We start from the raw sequence: 20,085 nt of genomic DNA, 5'->3' as shown, positions 1-20,085 counted from the left end.
TCTCTAAAAAAAAAAAAAAAAAAAAAAAAAAAAAGGACAAAAAAAAAAAAAAAAAAAAAAAAAAAAAAAAAAAACTAGTTAATTTTTTAAAAAACTAATTTTAACTCTAAAAGCCACTATAGAACAAGTTTGCACCTGAAAAGCTAAAAGACCATTAACCAAATCCTTTCCACAAATACTTCACAGGTAACAGGTTAATGGTGGGACCAGGCTTGTCAAGCAGAAGACTCCAGTCAGACCCTGATCAGCTGCCTGGGTCAGACGGCAGTTCTAGCCTTACATGAAGTACCAGGAAAGGGCAATCTCTGTGTAAAGTCTAGTTACCATTTTGCCTAGAAACTTAAAGTTGTTAAAAATCCAAGCCAATTAAGATAAGTCTTATCTTTTTAAATCAATTTGGGGAGGCTGAGGTGGGCACAGCACTTGAGGTCAGGAGTTTGTGATCAGCCTGGCCAACATGGCAAAACCCCAGCTCTACTAAAAATACAAAAATTAGTTGGGGCCAGGCATGGTAGCTCATGCCTGTAATCTCAGCACTTTGAGAGGTCGAAGTGGGGGAATCACCTGAGGTGAGGAGATCGAGACCAGCCTGACCAACATAGCAAAACCCTGTCTCTACTAAAAATACAAAAGTTAGCTGGGCATGGTGGTGCATATCTGTAATCCCAGCTACTCAGGAGGCTGAGACATGAGAATTGATTGGACCTGGGAGGCAGAGGTTGCAGTGAGCTGAGATGGCACAACTGCACACCAGTCTCGGCGACACAGCAAGACTCTATCTCAAACAAAAACAAACACAAATCCAAGAATTACATCATTTTGGCTAGGCATGGTGGCTCATGCCTGTAATCCCAGCCCTTTGGGAGGCTGAGGCAAGAGGATTGCTTCTTGAGCCCAGGAGTTAAAGACCAGCCTGGGCAACATAGTGAAACTCCATCTCCAGAAAAAACAAAAAAAATTAGCTGGTGTGGTGGCGTACACCTGTGGTCCCAGCTACTACAGAGGCTGAGGTGGGAGGATTGCTGGGGCCCAGGAGGTTGAGGCTGCAGTGAGCCAAGGTCATGCTGGTGTACAAAACAGAGACCCTGAGTCAAAAAAGCAAAAAAATAAAAACAGAAAAATCACTTTTGGATAGCAGTATATATACACTTTACAAGCCAGCAAAAATGTCAAATAATGTAAGCACAACTTCCAAAATACAACTCTGTGCTGACTGTGGGGGTAAAGTTGACAAAACAGCTTTCCCTAAAAAGGATGTGCTCTTGTGATGTCAGCTAAATAAATTGTGACAAGAACACCTGTAATATAAAGAGCTCATATATACATACATACATACATATATATATATGTATGTGTGTATATATAATAGTTGGAGCATACACATATTAATAGGATTTTACGTACTTTTCAAATATACCATTAGATACTACCCTTCAGTTAACAAAACAAACACTGGTAGTTTAATGAAAGGAGTACATTTTGCATCAAGCCACCATGCCTGGCTAATTTTTAAAGTTTTTTTTTTTTTTTNTTTTTTTGAGACGGAGTTTCGCTCTTGTTGCCCAGGCTGGAGTGCAATGGCGCGATCTCGGCTCACCGCAACCTCCGCCTCCCGGGTTCAGGCAATTCTCCTGCCCCAGCCTCCTGAGTCGCTGTGATTACAGGCACACACCACCATGCCCAGCTAATTAATTTTTAAAGTTTTTATAGAGATAGGGTTTCATTGCTCAACCCATGTTGCCCAGGCTGGTCTTGAACTCTTGGGCTCAAGTGATCCTCCGATCAGCCTCTTAAAGTGCTGGTATTATAGGTGTGAGCCACCACACCTGGCCTAAAGCCTTATTTTTTTAAAACTATATTTCAAGCAAGATCCTAAGTGATTAATTTACTGTTTGCATAACAGCAAAAGATAAACATCTCTTTGTACCTTCTGTTACTGAGTATGAAGTCATTCATTAGATTTCAAAATGACCTTTTATTCAATTCCAGTATTTAAAAGCCATCCTAACACAGCTGCTTTACTCATTTCTCAGGTAGCTACTATATGCAATAAATTAACTTCTTTCCTATGCATTTAAAGTGATGCTAGTTATATAACTTAAATAATTTTCTGTGGTTCACATTAGGAACTCTAGTTGAGAAAGACTATGATAGGTAGACAAAGTGTTAATACTCCCTATCAAAAGCTTCTACACACCTGTAGCTGCACCCCTTTCTTGTCTTCATTTTCCACATGAAGACGAATTCGGCCATATTTGTCATCTGAGATCCTAAGCATGATCATGCCATGCAACTCCATATTCTGTAATCCTCCATCTCGTCCACAGGTTAATGTGATCTTTTCTTCAATCTTCATATGTACACTATAAAGAAAAAGTAATAGGTTTGTTCAGAAAGGTAGAAACCAGTCCCTTTCTCCAGGGTCTAATGATTAACCATCAACAACCTTTTTTTAAAGGTGCTACTGTTACAGTTATCAACATTTAAAACACTATACCCTTTGATCCAATAATTCCTCAAAAGACTCTATCCTACAGATAAATTCTCATCTGTACAAAACAATTTGCTATTCACTGAAGAATTGTTTGTAATGGCAAACCTTTTTAAACAAATGTCTTGCCAATAGGGGGTTGCTTAAAGAAAGGCATATCCACACAAATGAATAGTAAGCAATGCTAAGAAAACAAACAACTGGGCCGGGCGCGGTGGCTCATGCCTGTAATCCCAGCACTTTGGGAGGCCGAGGCGGGCGGATCACCAGGTCAAGAGATCAAAACCATCCTGGCCAACATGATGAAACCCCGTCTCTCTAAAAAAAAAAAAAAAAAAAAAAAAAAAAAAAAAAACCCCAAACCTTTTAAAAAAAAAAAAAAAAAAAAAAAACCTGAAAAAACTTTCTATTTAAAAACATTTTCAAGCTTCACAAAATTAAAATTATACAAGGAAGACATATATATACCCCTTTTCCAGATTCACCTACTGTTAACATTTACCCCATTTGTTTTATCATTTGCATTTGTGTTTCTCTCTCTCTAAACATTATATATGTACATTATACATTTTTTTTTCCTGAACCATTAGGAAGCAGATTATATACATCATGGCTCTTACCCCTAAATACTTCAGTGCTTATAAGATTAGGGATATTCTCTTCCATAATCAATCATAGTACCATTATTAACTTCACAAATTTACACTGATACTTTTATTTAGCTTTTTGTTGTTATTGTTGTTTTAAGAGAGAGTTTCACTCCTGTTGTCCAGGCTGGAGTACAATGGTATAATCTCGGCTCACTGCAACCTCCACCTCCTGGGTTCAAGCAATTCTGTCTTAGCCTCCCGCATAGCTAGGATTACAGGCGCCTGTCACCACACCTAGATAATTTCTGTATAGTAGAGTCAGGGTTTTACTACGTTGGCCAGGCTGGTCTTGAACTCCTGACTTCAGGCTATCTGCCCACCTTGGCCTCCCGAAGTGCTGGGATTACAGGCATGAGCCACCATGCCTGGCCTGTTGTTGTTGTTGTTTAAGCAATCATGCTGTGTTGCCCAGGCTGGAGTACAGTGGCTATTCAGAGGCACAATCACAGTTTACTATAACCTTTAATTCCCGGTCTCAAGTGATCCTCCTGCCTCAGCCTCCTGAGCAGCAGGGATGACAGCCATGTGGCATCGTGCCTGTTTACCACTGATAAAATAATTTTATCTATCTATCAACCATATGTCAATCTAGTCAGTTGACCTAATTTTTTATATATAAATATATACAAATATACATATTTTCCAACGGAGTCTCCCTCTGTCGCCAGGCTGGAGTGCAGTGGCATGATCTCTGCTCACTGCAACCTCTGCCTCCTAGGCTCAAGCGATTCTCTTGCCTCAGGCTCCCAAGTAGCTGGGATTACAGACGTGTGCCATTATGCCCAGCTAATTTTTATATTTTTAGTAGAGACAGGTTTTACCATCTTGGCCACGATGGTTTCCATCTCTCGACCTTGTGATCCACCTGCCTCGGCCTCCCAAAGTGCTGGGATTACAGGCATGAACCACCACGCCCGGTCGACCTAATAATATTTTTAATAGTAGTTGTGATATTATGATATACATACATACTGGTTTTCATCCATGGTTCCTGGTTCATAACTCCCATATCCTTTATTAAATATAATGTTGGGGCACTTTAGGCCTCAGAAGCAGCTCTCAGAAAACAGAATCTCTCTTTGACCTTCTCCTGCCCTCCTTTCACCAGCCCAAGGCAGGACTCTAATCTTCAAAAGGGGTCCTGCCCCATGTCCTGGAGGAAGGAATGCTGCACAGAGAGGCCAAGAATCTGGACAGGCCTTGCTGGGTTTCCCCACTCAGCCTATCAGTGTTAGGTCATACCCTTTGTGCAATCACATTTCTGCATGCTCATCAATCATGCCTATCCAGTGAAGTCTCCATAAAAGGCTCAAGAGGACAGGGTCTGGGAAGCTTCTGGACAGCTGAACACATGGAGGCTTACAGGAAGGTGAACAAGGTCTCATCTGCTTTCCATGAGGGTAGCACACCCCAACTCCCTGGGGACAGAAGCTCCTGTGCTCAAGACCCTCCCAGACCTTGTCCTATGTATCTCTTCATCTAGCTGCTTATTTGCATCCTTTAAAATGTCCTCTGTAATAAATTAGTAAATGTTAAATAAGTTTCCCTGGGTTATGTGAGATGCTCTAGCAAATTAACTGAACCCAAAGAGGGGATGTCATGGGAGACCAAATTTGAGGTCAGTAAGAAGTTCTGAAAACCTGGACTTATGACTGGTGGGAAGGAGGAATCAGTCCAGTCTTGGGGGACTGAACTCTCAACCTGTAGAATCTGAGGCTATTTCTAGGTAGATAGCATCAGAATTGAAATGAATTGGAGGACACTGGCTAGGTGTGATTGCTTGATGTGTACAGAAAAACCTATACACACTTGATCACAGAAGTCTTCTGCGTTGACTGTTCTTGAATGAGAAAACAGAAAAACCCAGTTTGAGTTGTTTTTCTACACTACAGTGGTAAAAGATCCAGTCTAGGGTAAGGCATTGCATTTAGATGTCATGTCTCTGTGTTCTCAAATGAGATTCTTTTTTTTTTTTTTTTTTGAGGAGTTTCGCTGTTGTTGCCCAGACTGGAATGCAATGGCACGATCTCGGCTCACCGCAACCTCCGCCTCCTGGGTTCAAGCAATTCTCCTGCCTCAGCCTCCCAAGTAGCTGGGACTACAGGCACGCACCATCGTGCCCAGCTAATTGTATTTTTAGTAGAGACGAGGTTTTACCTTGTTGACCAGGATGGTCTCGATCTCTTGACCTCGTGATCCACCCGCCTCGGCCTCCCAAAGTGCTGGGATTACAGGCTTGAGCCACCGCACCCGGCCACAAATGAGATTCTTATCTCCAAAATAATTAAGTGAAAAATGCAATTGGAAAATGTGTCTAGTTTTACTGCTTTGCATAAAAAGGGAAAAAATAGACATACTATATATATATGTTTTTTATTCATCTATATATCATAGACCATACCCCTCAGAAGGATACACAAAAAACCCTGTTAATACTAGTTGTCTTGGCCGGGCGTGGTGGCTCACACCTGTAATCCAAGCACTTTGGAAGCCAAGGCGGGTGGATCACCTGAGGTCAGGAGTTCAAGACCAGCCTGACCAACATGGTGAAGCCCCATCTTTAAAATAAATAAATAAATAAATAAATAAGAAAAAAAAATACTAGTTGTCTTCAAAATGAGAAATTGGCATGGCTGAGCGACAGAAGACTTCTGACTGTCAACACCTTTTGAATTTTGTACTATATGAATGTATAATCCAATTTTTAAAAAATTAAAAAGTACTGCTGCTACTGGCAATTATTAAGGATACTCTATTCATATTCAGTAATAGAAATATTTTTGGTTGGATGAACTACAGAGGCTAGAAAGAATATTTTGTACTGTGTTCCAACCTCTTAGGTATTCCTAGAAACAAAGGCATCAGAGTCCAGACCAAAAAGTAATGTATCTTAAGACAATGCATGGTACCATTTTACCTTCACAAAAGTTTGCTCTGTGCTCAAGAGGCATTTTATCATTTAGAAAAAAAGGAGTATCTCAAATTCTCTTTAATATGTGATGGTTTCCAACATCTTTTTTTTTCTTTTTTGAGAGAGAGGCTCACTCTGTCACCCAGGCTGGAGTGCAGGAGAGCCATCTTGGCTCACTACAACCTCCACCTCCGAGATTCAAGCACTTCTGCTTCAGCCTCCTCAGTAGCTGGGACTACAGACGTGTGTCACCATGCCCAGCTAATTTTTTTGTATTTTAGTGGAGAAGGGGCTAATGTTTGTATTTTAGTGGCGACATGTTTCCCAGGGTGGTCTTGAACTCCTGAGCTCAGGCAATCCACCCGACTCAGCCTTCCAAAGTGCTAGGATTACAGTCGTGAGCCACCACACTCGGGAACATCTTTTTAAAAGTGTGAAGACTCTGTCTCACTCAAAGTAACCACTAGGAAGAGCACAGCAGCTTTATCAAGTCAATGTTTATTCCAATGTAACCCTGTTCATTTCATACAGAACAGGGCATATAAAGGGTAAACACTTGGCTGGGTGCAGTGGCTCACACCTGTAATCCTAGCACTTTGGGAAGCAGAGGCAGGCGGATCACTTGAGATTAGGAATTCGAGACCAGCCTAGCCAACACAGCAAAACCCTGTGTCTACTAAAAACAAGAAAATTAGCCAGGCATGATGGTGTGTGCCTGTAATTCCAGCTACTTGGGAGGCTGAGGCAGAACTGTTTGACCCTGGGAGAGAGAGGTTGCAATTAAGTCAAGATCGTGCTACTGCACTCCTGCCTGGGTGACAGAGCAAGACTGTCTCAAAAAAAAAAAAAAAAAAAAAAGAAAGAAAGAAAGAAAGAAAAAGTAAAAGTAAATACTTCGTTTTTATGCACACTTGATAGAGGTATCCTCCTGGTATTATCTTTCAGTTGACCTCAAAACCATCAGCAACAGAAGATCTGGGCTTTAAGATGAGAAATCTGAGTTATGAACATGTGAACTTGATAACTACCACTTAAAAATGTCACCGACTAGTACCACAGCCGAGATAAGAGTTGAATCAAAACATTCCATAGTGGCTTCAAATATTTAAACTGTAAAAGATGGCTGGGCATGGTGACTCACGCCTGTAATCCCAGTACTTTGGGAGGCCGAGGCAGGCATATTGCTTGAGTCCGGGAGTTTGAGACCAGCCTGGGCAACAAGGTGAAACCCTGTCTCTACCAAAATACAAAAATTAGCCCAGCGTGCATACCTGTAGTCCCAGCTACTTGGGAGGCTGAGGTGGGAGAATCACTTGAGCCCAGGAGGCAGAAGTTGCAGCAAGCCTAGACTGCACCACTGCACTCCAGCCTGGGTGACAGAGCGAAACCCCATCTCAAAAAAATAAATTAGTAAAATAAAATTCAAAATATATTAATTTGCTCTTAAAGATATCTACAAGTTTTAAAGATTGGTTCTACTTATAGTTTCATTTTTAAAAAGCCATGCCAAATATAGTGTGGGGTCACCATAGGTCTAGTCCCCTAATTCAAGTCCTTTCTAAGAGATAAGCTATATACTAGGCATGATGACAAGTAACTTTTGTTTAACTTAGCTGCAAAAGGCAAGTTCTAAACTTCATAGAAATAGGTGGCTGGGGGCCCCCAATCATGGTTAAAGGAAAAAGAAAAAGATCAGGTGCAGCAACGCATGCCTGTATCCCAGCTACTTGGGAGGCGGAGACAGGAAGATTAACTGAGCCTAGGAGTTGGAAGCCAGCCTAGACAATATAGTAGGACCCTGTCTCAAAAAAATAAAGCAAAACAAAACCAAAAACGACCTTATGTTAATATGTAGAAAAAAAAATTATGTGGACTGTATTCAAAGATTGAATTCTTATTCAAAGTCCTACTTACCTTTCCATATTAACAGGTGGAGCATGCACTTTGGTTGCTTCAGAAGTACGCTTGCCCATACTGGAGGACATGATAGTTTCACCTTCAGATTTCAATTTGTCCACAAAATTATCTACTTCCTTTCCTTTGGCTCCAAGTTTCAAAGCCTTGCTGGGACCTGAAGGCCTAAGTGGAAGGATTTGAAATACATTACTGAAAGTTATATTTTTACAAGCACACATGATCTGATGAAAACTTTGTATCTTTCGTCCACAGAAATATACCTGTGTACCAAATTTTGCATATAATTTCAGATAATTCATAGATTTCCCCTAAAATCAATCCATGAACAAGACTAAAAACCTACATTCCATAAACCATTAAGTGGTTTCCTCCCCATAATAAGGCAACCCTCATAGGAAATTGAGGACATGATATAAGTTATAACTCTCTTTTAAACAAAAGGAAAAACATCACATTCAGATTTCTTCTTTATCCTCATATTTTATGTAGCCAAATTTAATATCATATCTTACTTCATCAAGTCCTTCATTATTTACAGCTTTGCAAGAAACCAAATTATCACTTCGAAGATACACATATATACACCCCTCATCTGGCATTCTAAAGTTGCTGGTAATACACTGGGTTATACCTAGCTGGTGCAGGTGCCACTTTTGGTTTATCAGTTTCAATAATGGTCTCTGTGATCATGGCAGCTGTGCTGCCTCCAGATACTGCAGAACTGCCAAATCCCCCAAATCCTGGTGCTTTTTTGCCCTGTCTCTCAGCATCTCTTCGGGCCTGTTGTAATTCCTTTGCTTTACGACGCATCTCAGCCTTAGCTTCACGTTCTTGAGTCTACAAAAAGAGACATACATGAATGTGGCTTTTTTTTTTGGAGACAGGGTCTCACTCTGTGACCCAGGATGGAGTGTAGGTGGCACGATCACAGCTCACTGCAGCTTCAACTTCTTGGGCTCAAGTGATCCTCCCACCTCAGCCTCCCAAGCAGCTGGGACCCACAGGCACATGCCACCATGCCTGGCTTATTTTTTAATTTTTTTATAGAGACAGGGTCTCACTATGCTATCCAGGCTGGTCTTGAACTCCTGGACTCAAGTGATCCTCCCGCCTCCACCTCCCAAAGTGCTGGGATTATAGGCATGAGCCATTGTGCCCAGCCTGGATGTAGCTTTGAGTATAATCTACATTAGCAAGTAAAAAGAGGAAAATCAGATTAGTGAAGCCTAAGAGAAAAGCACACAAACTGATAGTCCAGAGAAGATCCCATTTACCTCTCTGACAGCTCTGAACACCTTCTCCTCATGAGAATCCATTTCTGTGAAGGTTCTGATCTGTGCCAAGTTAACATTCTCCCGGTATCCCAGGGCGACAATTTCATCAAAAGCAAAAATCAAATCAAAACAGTGCTCAGATATTTCATTTTCTTCTAAGGCTCGGCAGTATTCAGGGATCTAATCATGGGCAGCAACAAAAAAAATATATTTAGAATTTATCAGCAGCTATACTTCCAAGTCGTATCCTTTAAAATACACAAATTTCAATAAACTTGAATCCCTTCATTAGCTACTTCAAGTATTTATTTTATTTTTTTTTGAGACAGAGCCTTGCTCTGTCACCAGACTGGAGTGCAGTGGCGTGATCTTGGCTTACTGCAACCTCTGCCTCCTGGGTTCAAGCAATTCTCCTGCCTCAGCCTCCAGAGTAGCTGAGACTACAGGTGTGCATCACCACACCCAGCTAATTTTTGTATTTTTAGTAGAGATGGGGTTTCACCATGTTGGCCAGGCTGGTCTCAAACTCCTGACCACAGGTGATCCGCTTATCTTGGCCTCCCAAAGTGCTGGGGTTACAGGCATGAGCCACCATGCCCGGCTGTAAGAATCAGGGTCTGTAATCCCAGCTACATGGGAGGCTGAGGCCAAAGAATCACTTGAACCTGGAAGGTGGAGGTTGCAATGAGCCAAGATCACACTACTGCAAGTCAGCCTGGGCGACAGTGAGACTCCATCTTAAAAAAAAAAAAAATCAGGGTCTTGCTATGTTGCCCACATTAAAGTATAATGCCTATTCACTCTAACTCCTGGCCTCAAGCAATCCTTCTGCCTCAGCCTCCTGAGTGCTTGGACTGCAGGCACATGCTACTACAGCTGGCCTTAGTCTTCATTTTAAGCAAGACCTTGGCACAAAGTAGAGAGAGAGAGAGTGAGAGTGAGTGTGAGTGAGTGAGAGAGAGAGAGAGAGAGAGAGAGTGTGTGTGTGTGTGTGAGAGAGAGAGAGAGAGAGAGAGTGTGTGTGTGTGTGTGTGTGTGTCTATGTCAGTAAGTCTTATCTAAAAAACATTATCTAAAAACCACAGCCAAGCAAGTGTCAGAACCAGAAAAGCAGATTAGAGTAACTGCTTAAGAACTAGGAAATAAAAGAGCAGTTCCCATATTCTTTTGGGATACCTATAGTCTAAGGGGGCACCCAATAAATGTCTGCAGAATAAACAAGGAGCTGCAGTATAAGTCGCTGGGGTGGGAAGTAGGAGCCTGCAAACTAATAAGCATCAGCTGCTTTGGAGGAAAAAACAGTTTCACACAAAATGTAAAACAAAAAGTGGAACCTGGTATTACAGCAGTACTCTTACCACTCTTGAGAAGAGCCTTAGGGTCTCCAAATCTTCTAAAATGTTGCTGTTTTTGGTAGTGATCAGTACCATATACAGTTTCTCCATAGGCTGGTAGACATATCTTACACTCTCTGTTTCAACAAACGTATGTTGTTTTCCAGTGTTCATGAGCTTTGGAAAAGCTGCTAATAAGCCCTCAATTCGAGTTCGGGTCATTTCCACAAACTGGCGAGAAACAATGGCCTTTCCTGCTTTTGTGCAGACTGCTGCAGCCAACAGCACCTGCCAGGAACATATGCATAAATAAGTATTCATTAATTATTTCTTCACATCTGTTTTCTCAAACGCCTCTCAGGAGATGTTCCATAGAATGACATATTTATTTAGTGGCATGACTAGTATTATTATTTTTAAGACAGGGTCTCACTCTGTCACCCATGCCGGAGTGCAACGGCAAGCTCATAGCTCACTGCAACCTCAAACTGCTGGGCTCAAGAAATCCTGAGCAGCTAGTACTATAGCTAGGACTGCAAGTGTATGCCCCCAAGCTTGGCTAATTTTACAAAAACTTAGTATAGACAGTGTCTTGCTGTGTTTCCCAGGCTGGTTTTGAACTCCTAGGTTCAAGTGATCCTCCTGGCTTGGCTTCCCAAAGTGCTGGGATTATAGGCATAAGCAACCACCCCTAGCTGACATGACTAGCAATAGAATACTGACTTTCACAGGCACAGTGGGTCATATCTGTAAACCCAGCACTTTCGGAGGCCAAGGCAGGTGGATTACTTGAGATCAGGCGTTCAAGACCAGCCTGGCCAACGTGGCAAAACCCCATCTCTACTAAAAGTACAAAAACTAGCCAGGCACGGTAGCATGCACCTGTAATCTCAGCTACTCAGGAGGCTAGGGCACAAAAATTACTTGAACCCAGAAGGAGGAGATTGAGCCACTGCCCTCCAGCCTGGGCAACAGAGCAAGACTGTCAAAAAAAAAAAAAAAGGAATGCGGACTTTCAAACTTATGCTTCATTGTTCTTTTCACTGTAATATGTAATTCATAAGACAAAGCTAAAGTACAGGAAACTACTGCTGTTATTCCTGTTTTTCAATAACATACCTATAGAAAAACTTTGTAATGAAATGATTTTTTCCAAGACCACACATACGTTATTAATGAGTCTCCTGTGACTCAGAACTGGGTTGCTCTCACTTTGGCAAACCCATAAAGAACGGCTTAAAATGTTTTCTAAAAAACTCAGATATTTCCAAGCCAAAACTGAAGTGTGATCAGGAAGATTAAAAATATTAAAGATATAAAAAGCCCCTTACTTTCTTATTTTATCTAGAATATGAACCCAATCTATTGAGTCTAAATTTATCTTCTGCTCCTTGACTAACCTTCCCATTCACACTGCCTCACTCTCAGATATCCAAACAATCTGCAAAACAAAAATCTAAATGGCTCAATGTTTCACATAGGTTTTGATACTAGGCAAAGATCAAGACCTAATAGCCCCCTATTTTAGCATTTGGCATTTCACTAAACAAAACAAATAAAGTACCAGTGGAAGAAGTGGAGACCTCGAATGGCATGAGCAGGGGAGTAAGAAAATTAAGTCCACTCTCTTCAGTGCAGGAACCCAAAAACTCATTCACAAGCATAAGTAACAAAGACTATTAAAACACTTAGGAAGCCTCAATGCTAGGATATAACCTCTGAAATATCAAAATCCTACTGGTCAGGCTTCTCAGCTTTATAGAACGCTGCCCTCTATAGGTTAACAGGAGAAAAACAAGTTAGTCAATTCAAATAAATATTCTTATAGTTTCAATACGTTAATAGTTTTATAGTATAGGAGAACATAACTTCCTCGCCCACTAAAAATAGGTAATTAGGGTATGTGAAAGACAATTACCATCATGCTTATTTCCAAACAGCAAGGGGTCCCGAGTAGCTGGAACTACAGGCACCTGCCACCATGCCTGGCTAATTTTTTTTGTGTTTTTATTTATTTATTTTTTTGAGACGGAGTTTTGCAATTTTTGCCGAGGCTGAAGTGCAATGTGCAATCTTGGCTCACTGCAACCTCTGCTTTCAGTGTTTAAGTGAACCTGCCTCAGTCTCCTGGGTAGCTGGGATAACAGGTGCACACCACAACACCCAGCTAATTTTGTATATTTAATAGAGATGGGGTTTCACCATGTTGGCCAGGCTGGTCTTGAACTCCTGACCTCCAGTAATCCACCCACCTCAGTCTCCCAAAGTGCTAGAATTATAGGCACGAGCCACCACACCTGGGCTTTCTTTGTATTTTTAGTAGAGACGGGGTTTTACCATGTTAGTCAGGCTGGTCTCGAACTCCTGATCTCAGGTGATCCGCCCACCTCGGCCTCCCAAAGTGCTGGGATTATAGGTGTTAGCCACTGCGCCCAGCCCTAAAATGTTTTTTTAAAAAGTCTTGGGCTAGGCCAGGCACAGTGGCTCATGCCTATAATCCCAGCACTTTGGGAGGCCAAGGCGGGTGGATCACAAGGTCAAGAGATCGAGACCACCCTGGTCAACTTGGTGAAACCCCATCTCTACTAAAAATACAAAAAAATTAGCTGGGCATGGTGGCGCATGCCTGTAGTCCCAGCTACTCGGGAGGCTGAGGCTGAGGCTCCACAGGAGGTGGAGGTTGCGGTGAGCTAAGATCGCACCATTGCACTCCAGCCTGGGTAACAAGAGCAAAACTTCATCTCCAGATAAAAAATAAAAGTCTTGGGCTGGGCACAGTGGCTCACGCCTGTAATCCCAGCGCTTTGGGAGGCCGAGGCAGGCGGATCACCTAAGGTCGGGAGTTTGAGACCTGTCTGACCAACATGGAGAAACCCTGTCTCTACTGAAAATACAAATACATTAAGAGGACTTAGACATGTCCATCAATCACAATGTTTAAATCAAATTTGAACAGTGATTGAATAGTTGATAATATTAAAAATTACTGCTAATTTTTAGGTGTGAAAATATGCTATCATGGTATATATTTTTATGTAAGGAATACTTATATATTTTTAAAAAAGAGTTAGTTTTGCATCCTTCCACAGTCTTTCATATTAAAGGTGCTCCCTCAATGACTTTATATTGAATAAAAAGAGTTGTCTGGGGTACACCTTATTTTCACTCTCAAACTATGCTAGTTTTACACGTGGTACTAACAAAAGGTCACTGATTTAGTAATTACCCTGAGGATCAGAACCCAAAATTTTTCTTTCTTTTTTTTTTTTTTGGAGACAGGGTCTCACTTTGTCACCCAGGCTGGAGTACAATGGTACGATCTTGGCTCACTGCAGCCTCAACTTCCAGGCTTGAGCAATCCTCCTGCCTCAGCGCCCAAAAGAGCTAGGACTACAGGTAGGCACAACCACGCCTGGCAAATTTTTATATTTTTACTATAGGTGGGGTTTCACCATATTGCCCAGGCTAGTCTTGAACTCCTGGACTCAAGTGATCAGCCCACCTTGGCCCCCCAAAGTGCTAGGATTATAAGCATGAGTCACCATGCCTGGCCAGAATCTACAATTTCATGTGTTGGATGTCAGCTATAAATATTCCTTTTAAAACCAAATGTCCTGGCCCAGTGGCTCATGTCTATAATCCCAGCACTTTGGGAGGCCGAGGTGGGCGGATCATGTGAGGTTGGGAGTTCAAGACCAGCCTGACCAACATGGAGAAACCCCATCTCTACTAAAAATACAAAATTAGCCAGGCATGGTGGTGCGTGCCTGTAATCCCAGCTACTCAGGAGGCTGAGGCAGGAGAACTGCTTGAACCCACGAGGCGGAGGTTGCAGTGAGCCAAGGTCATGTCATTGCACTCCAGCCTGGGCAACAAAAGCAAAACTCCGTCTCAAAAATAAATAAATAAATAAATAAATAAAATAAAAATTAACAATGATTTGAGATAAAATTGCCCAAACTGCCAGTATATCACACACAGATTCAAAAGTGCTAAATAGCAAACTGATGATTCAAAAAGTGGTCCCAGCGATGACACGATGTTCATAAAAAATCTAGATAAAATTGCTTTATGAATTTAAAAATTGAAAAAAGTAATTATTTCTTTTTTTTTTTTTTTTTTTGAGATGGAGTTTCGCTCGTTGCCCAGGCTGGAGTGCAATGGCGCGATCTCGGCTCACTACAACCTCCGCCTCCTGGATTCAGGCAATTCTCCTGCCTCAGCCTCCTGAGTGGCTGGGATTACAGGCACGTGCCACCATGCCCAGCTAATTTTTTGTATTTTTAGTAGAGATGAGGCTTCACCATGTTGACCAGGATGGTCTCGATCTCTTGACCTCGTGATCCACCCGCCTCAGCCTCCCAAAGTGCTGGGGTTACAGGCTTGAGCCACCGCGCCCGGCCTAAAAGTAATTATTTCTAAATTAGATTTTATTTATGTAATTTAAAACATAAATTATTAACTATTTTAAGAACATCCCTGGTGGTCTAGTGGTTAGGATTTGGCAAAAAAGAAAAAAAAAAACTATTTTAAGAACATATTTGACTATTTTTGCTACATTCTTAAAAGTTTATATAACTGGCAAAAAGATTTTCTTCTCAGTATTCTCATCAGAAAAGTGGGGAATTCCCTTATATTTGGTATCATTTCACATTGGTTTTTCGTATTCCCAAAGACTGAGTTAGAACTAGTGTTCCAAATTTGCAAAGAATCAAGTTGATATACCAGAAAAACCAAATGACTGGGGGTAAGAAAATCTATATTCTAGTTTTGTTCTTCTATTTACCATCTGTCAGACCTCCAGTTACTCAACCTCTCTTAACCTCGTTTCTTTTCCTATAAAATGCAGCATTATCCAATGACCTTACAAGCTAATATGAGGGCCTAATGACTCTAATGAAACTGTACTTCTGGCAAACCAGTGTAGAAGAAAAAAAAAAGAAGAAACTGTACTTCAGAAGTACTATACAACTTGTAGTACATATATTCATGATGCAAAACAGTATCATTAGTAATAATAAACATGCATCTCATGAAAAAAATGTATGTTACTTCAAGGCAATGGATCTTCCCTCCCTTCCTCCCTTTTATTTATTTATTTATTTATTTATTTAAAAAAAAAAAATACAAACACGGTTTCGCCATGTTGCCCAGGCTGGTCTCAAACTCCTGGGCTCAAGTGATCCACAGAGCTCAGCCTCTCGAAGTGCTGGGATTACAAGCGTCAGCCATGGCACCTGGACAAGGCAATGAATCTTTGCCTTTGTCAATATTTTTAAATTCTAATAATGAATACTGACTCTCCCCCCAGAATTTTACATATAGTTTCAGGGAATCCATCGATCCTCTAGAGAAGTTATTCTCAAATGGCCCATAGAAAATCCCCTCATGGCTAAGCAGATCATCTGAGGTCAGGAGTTCGAGACCAGCCCGGCCAACATGGTGAAATCCTGTCTCTACTAAAAATGCAAACAATTAGCCAGGCGTAGTGGCAGGCGCCTGTAATTGCAGCTCCTCAGCAGGCTGAGGCAGTAGAATGGCTTGAACCCAGGAGTGGGAGGTTGCAGTGAGTAGAGGTCACGCCTTTGCACTCCAGCCTGGGGGACAAAAGCGAGACTTCATCTCAAAAAAAAAAAAAAAAAGAATCGAAAAGAAGAAAATCCCCTCATGCAACTAGAAATGTTATTAACAAATGAATAAATGGGAGCATATTGTAAAGGTATCCCTGTAGAGCCTCCTATCCCTAAAAAGTTGAGAATCATAGCTCTAGGAAGTTATGGTCCTCTATGTTAGAATCTTATGAGGTTTTGAAGGAATAAGACAAATCAAATGCACATCTAAAGAAAGAACAGCTCAGACCAAAATTTCAGGCCTATATAAACATGCTGCATTTAATAGAAAGTCCATATCTAATAATAAACCTGTTAGAAACAATGTTTACAGGCTGAAGGGTAGTTCTTAGATTTCCAACCCGAGTAGCTGAAACTACAGGCACAGGCCAGTGCCACCAAGCTTGGCTAATTTTTCTATTTTTAATAGAGATGGGGTTTTGTCATGTTGGCCAGGCTGGTCTCCAACTCCTGGGCTCAAGTCATCTTCGTGCCTCGGCTTCCCAAAGTGTTGGGATTACAGAAGTGAGCCACTGCACCCAGCCCATCCACTTTACTGATGAGCATGTTCAAAGGCTAATTACAGGTATTGGTAATTTCCATTTTTGCAATGTTATAATAATTGAGTAATTATTTATTGAACACCTACTATACATACAACATGCTCTCTGAAAATTAAGATGACACAAACTAGTATTCTGTCCACAAGGAGCTTAATAAGGGTAAGTCACAAACACAAATAACTGTAATACGAGGCAGAATGTGTTAAGTAACATAAGACAGTCACTGATAAAAGTGCTGTGGAAATTCAAAGAGATTACTTCCAGCTGGTAAGGTCAGAGATGACTTGATAGATCCTAGCACTTTGGGAGCCGGGGTGGGCGGATCACCTGAGGTCAAGGAGTTAGCAGAGCATGGTGGTATGCGCCTGTGGAGAGGCTGAGGTGTGAGGATTGCTTGAACCTGGGAGGCGGAGGTTGCAGTGAGCCACGATCGCACCATGGCACTCCAGCCTGGGCTACAGAGTGAGACTCTGTCTCAAAAAAAAAAAAAAAGAAGAAGAAGAAACAGCATTTAAATAATGCTTTGATGAATTCCAGGATTTGTGTGTTTTGAGACAGAGTCCGGCTCTGTTGCCCAAGCTGTAGTGCAGTGGCATGATCTCAAGTCACTGCAGCCTCAACCTTCTGGGCTCAAGTGATTCTCCCACCTCAGCCTCCCAGGCATCTGAGACTACAGGCACATGCTACTATGCCTGGCTAATTTTTGTACTTTTCTGTAGAGACAGAGTTTTGGCATGTTGCCCAGGCTGCTCTCAAACACCTGACCTCAAGTGATCTGCCCACCTCAGGCTTCCAAAGTGCTGGGATTATAGGCACGAACTACCACAAAATTCCAGGATTTCAGTATGTCAAGATGAAGAAAGCAGTAGAGAAAGCAGTAGAGTAAAATCATAGGTCTCTCTTTGACTCATTTCATTATCCAGATACAAACAAAACAAGGCTTTCAAAGTAGGACCAAAGTTCCCCATACTAAGTATAGCATAAATCTCAAAACACCCAGGACACCACAAATCACAGATTCCAGGCAGTTGACACAGGGCTCTATGTGTCAGCTACTAACATGGCTAGAAGGTATGGTCACCTCTAAACATGACAAATTTATTCTATTATAAATTAACATTTTTCTTCTTGGAAGTCTTTGAAATAATAAACCTCTTCACATCAATGTTTACTGGTTTAACAATTATTAAAATATAGCATATACTAAAAAGTAAGTTAACAATTTTCCCTATTGAATTTCGAGCTGATTTTCTTTGAGGAAGAATTAATAAATATGGTTTTCTACAAAGTTGTTGTTTGTTTTTTAACATTTTTGGAAAAAAAATTTCAGATTTAAAGGAATTTGCAAGAGCCCTTGATTGTCTTACAGATGTGAAAACTGAGGTCCCATAAATTAGATAATTTCTCCAGGACTGTTAAAAAAAAAATTCCCCCATTAAGTTGAGCTTTGTCAAACAACTTTTCTCTTCATAATTCTTACATGGCTTGAGTATACTATCTTCAAACTAAATAACAACTCTTTCCTACACAGGCAACTACATGAATTGTTAAGTGTCTCAAGTAAAAAAAAAAAACCTGGAGAATTAGGTTTCTGTTCTGTCTCTGCCACTAATTATGTGACCTTGGATAAGTCACTTAATTGATTATTGAAATATCCCTAAAGTAGGAGGTCAGTTTATGTGAAATCCAAAGTGCTCTGTGTCTTTAAGGTTCTATAAGTCCAAGCATTTGAAAATTAGTGACAGAAAAAAAAAAAAAAAAACAAGCTACAGTGGCCGAAAATGTACAATACTTCCATTTTATACCCATTGCTCCAGTGGAAATATTGTTCCACTTTGGAACAATATTTCATAGTAATATTAAGCTGCCTGCACGATCTGCACATGAACTTAAAGTATAATAAATAAATTTTTAAAAACTAAGCTGCTAGAAAGCAAATTGTCTAACCACAACAAATTGTGTGTGCAAGAGAGGTACAAGAATAACAGGTGGTATAATAATTTAGCATAAATATGCACAACTCTCTAAAAAAAAAAGTCAAGTTCTTTCTTGAACCTCTAAATGCTTCAGGATTCTTCACTTCCTCACCAGCCTGGCCAACAAGGTGAAACCATATCTCTACTAAAAATACAAAAATTAGCCAGGCTTGGTGGCACATAACTATAATCCCAGCTACTCAGGAAACTGAGGCAGGAGAATCACTTAAACCCAGCGGAGGTTGCAGGGAGCCAAGATAGTGCCACTGCACTCCAGCCTGGGTGACAGAGCAAGACTCTGTCTCAAAAAAANAAAAAAAAAAAAAAAAGGATACAACAGAATATAATAGCTGTGCTGCTGCTGTATCACATATGAAAAAAAGGGGCTGGGTGTGGTGGCTCACACCTGTAATCCCCCCACTTTGGGAGGCTGAGGCTGGGGGGATCATGAAGTCAAGAGATTGAGACCATCCTGGTAAACATGGTGAAACCCCATCTCCATTAAAAATACAAAAAATAGATGGGTGTGGTGGTACACACCTGTAGTCCCAGCTATTTGGGAGGCTGAAGCAGAAGAATTGCCTGAACTTGAGAGGCAGAGGTTGCAGTAAGCTGAGATCGATCATGCCACTGCACTCCAGCCTGGCAACAGAGCGAGACTCCATCTCAAAAAAAAAAAAAAAAAAGAAAGAAAGAAAAAAGGAAAACTAAGCAATAATAAACCCCTAATTGGGACCTGTTATTGCCATGTAGGATTTCAGTTTCTCCGGCATCACGTGTAGATTAACCACACAAACCCAAATCTAGCTTTCTTATAACTAATGACTTTTGGGAATTAAACTTACTGTAATCATTTATATTTAATGTGACCACTAGTCTTTTTTTTTTTTTTTTTTTTTAGATGAAATCTCGCTCTGTCACTCAGTCTGGAGTGCAGTGGCCTGATTTGGGCTCACTGCAACCTCGGCTTCCTGGGTTCAAGCAACTCTCCTGCCTCAGCTCCCTGAGTATCTGGGACTACAGGTACGTGCCACCATGCCCAGCTAATTTTTGCATTTTTAGTACAGACAGGGTTCCACCATATTGGCCAGGGTGGTCTTGAATTCCTGACCTCGTGATCTGCCTGCCTCTGCCTCCAAAAGTGCTGGGATAACAGGCATGAGCCACCATGCCTGGCCAGTGACCACTGATCTTTTTATATTTTCCAAGAATATACTTCTGTGGGTATCTGGATCATGCTAAATCCCAAATAATTAAGAAATATGTGATGGGCCGGGCGCGGTGGCTCAAGCCTGTAATCCCAGCACTTTGGGAGGCCGAGGCGGGTGGATCATGAGGTCAAGAGATCGAGACCATCCTG

The 20,085-nt window shown here is 41.2% G+C and overlaps 1 protein-coding gene across 1 annotated transcript in view; it reads right to left on the bottom strand.

The window, feature by feature from the left end:
• The window catches only part of ARCN1 (archain 1), a 42,171-nt gene that overhangs the window by 10,562 nt on the left and 11,524 nt on the right, over positions 1-20,085 (bottom strand). The window contains exons 2-6 of the mRNA XM_017523442.2: positions 10,602-10,865; positions 9,244-9,423; positions 8,601-8,806; positions 7,967-8,131; positions 2,198-2,363 (exon numbers count right to left, since the gene is read on the bottom strand). Of these exons, the coding sequence (XP_017378931.1) occupies positions 2,198-2,363; positions 7,967-8,131; positions 8,601-8,806; positions 9,244-9,423; positions 10,602-10,865 (981 nt within the window). The remainder of the gene's footprint in view (positions 1-2,197; positions 2,364-7,966; positions 8,132-8,600; positions 8,807-9,243; positions 9,424-10,601; positions 10,866-20,085) is intronic.

The sequence above is a fragment of the Cebus imitator genome, unplaced genomic scaffold (assembly GCF_001604975.1).
Source record: "Cebus imitator isolate Cc_AM_T3 unplaced genomic scaffold, Cebus_imitator-1.0 Scaffold28, whole genome shotgun sequence".
Taxonomy (NCBI): domain Eukaryota; kingdom Metazoa; phylum Chordata; class Mammalia; order Primates; family Cebidae; genus Cebus; species Cebus imitator.
The sequence above is the reverse complement of the archived record's forward strand: the minus strand, read 5'-3'. Positions and strand labels throughout refer to the sequence as shown.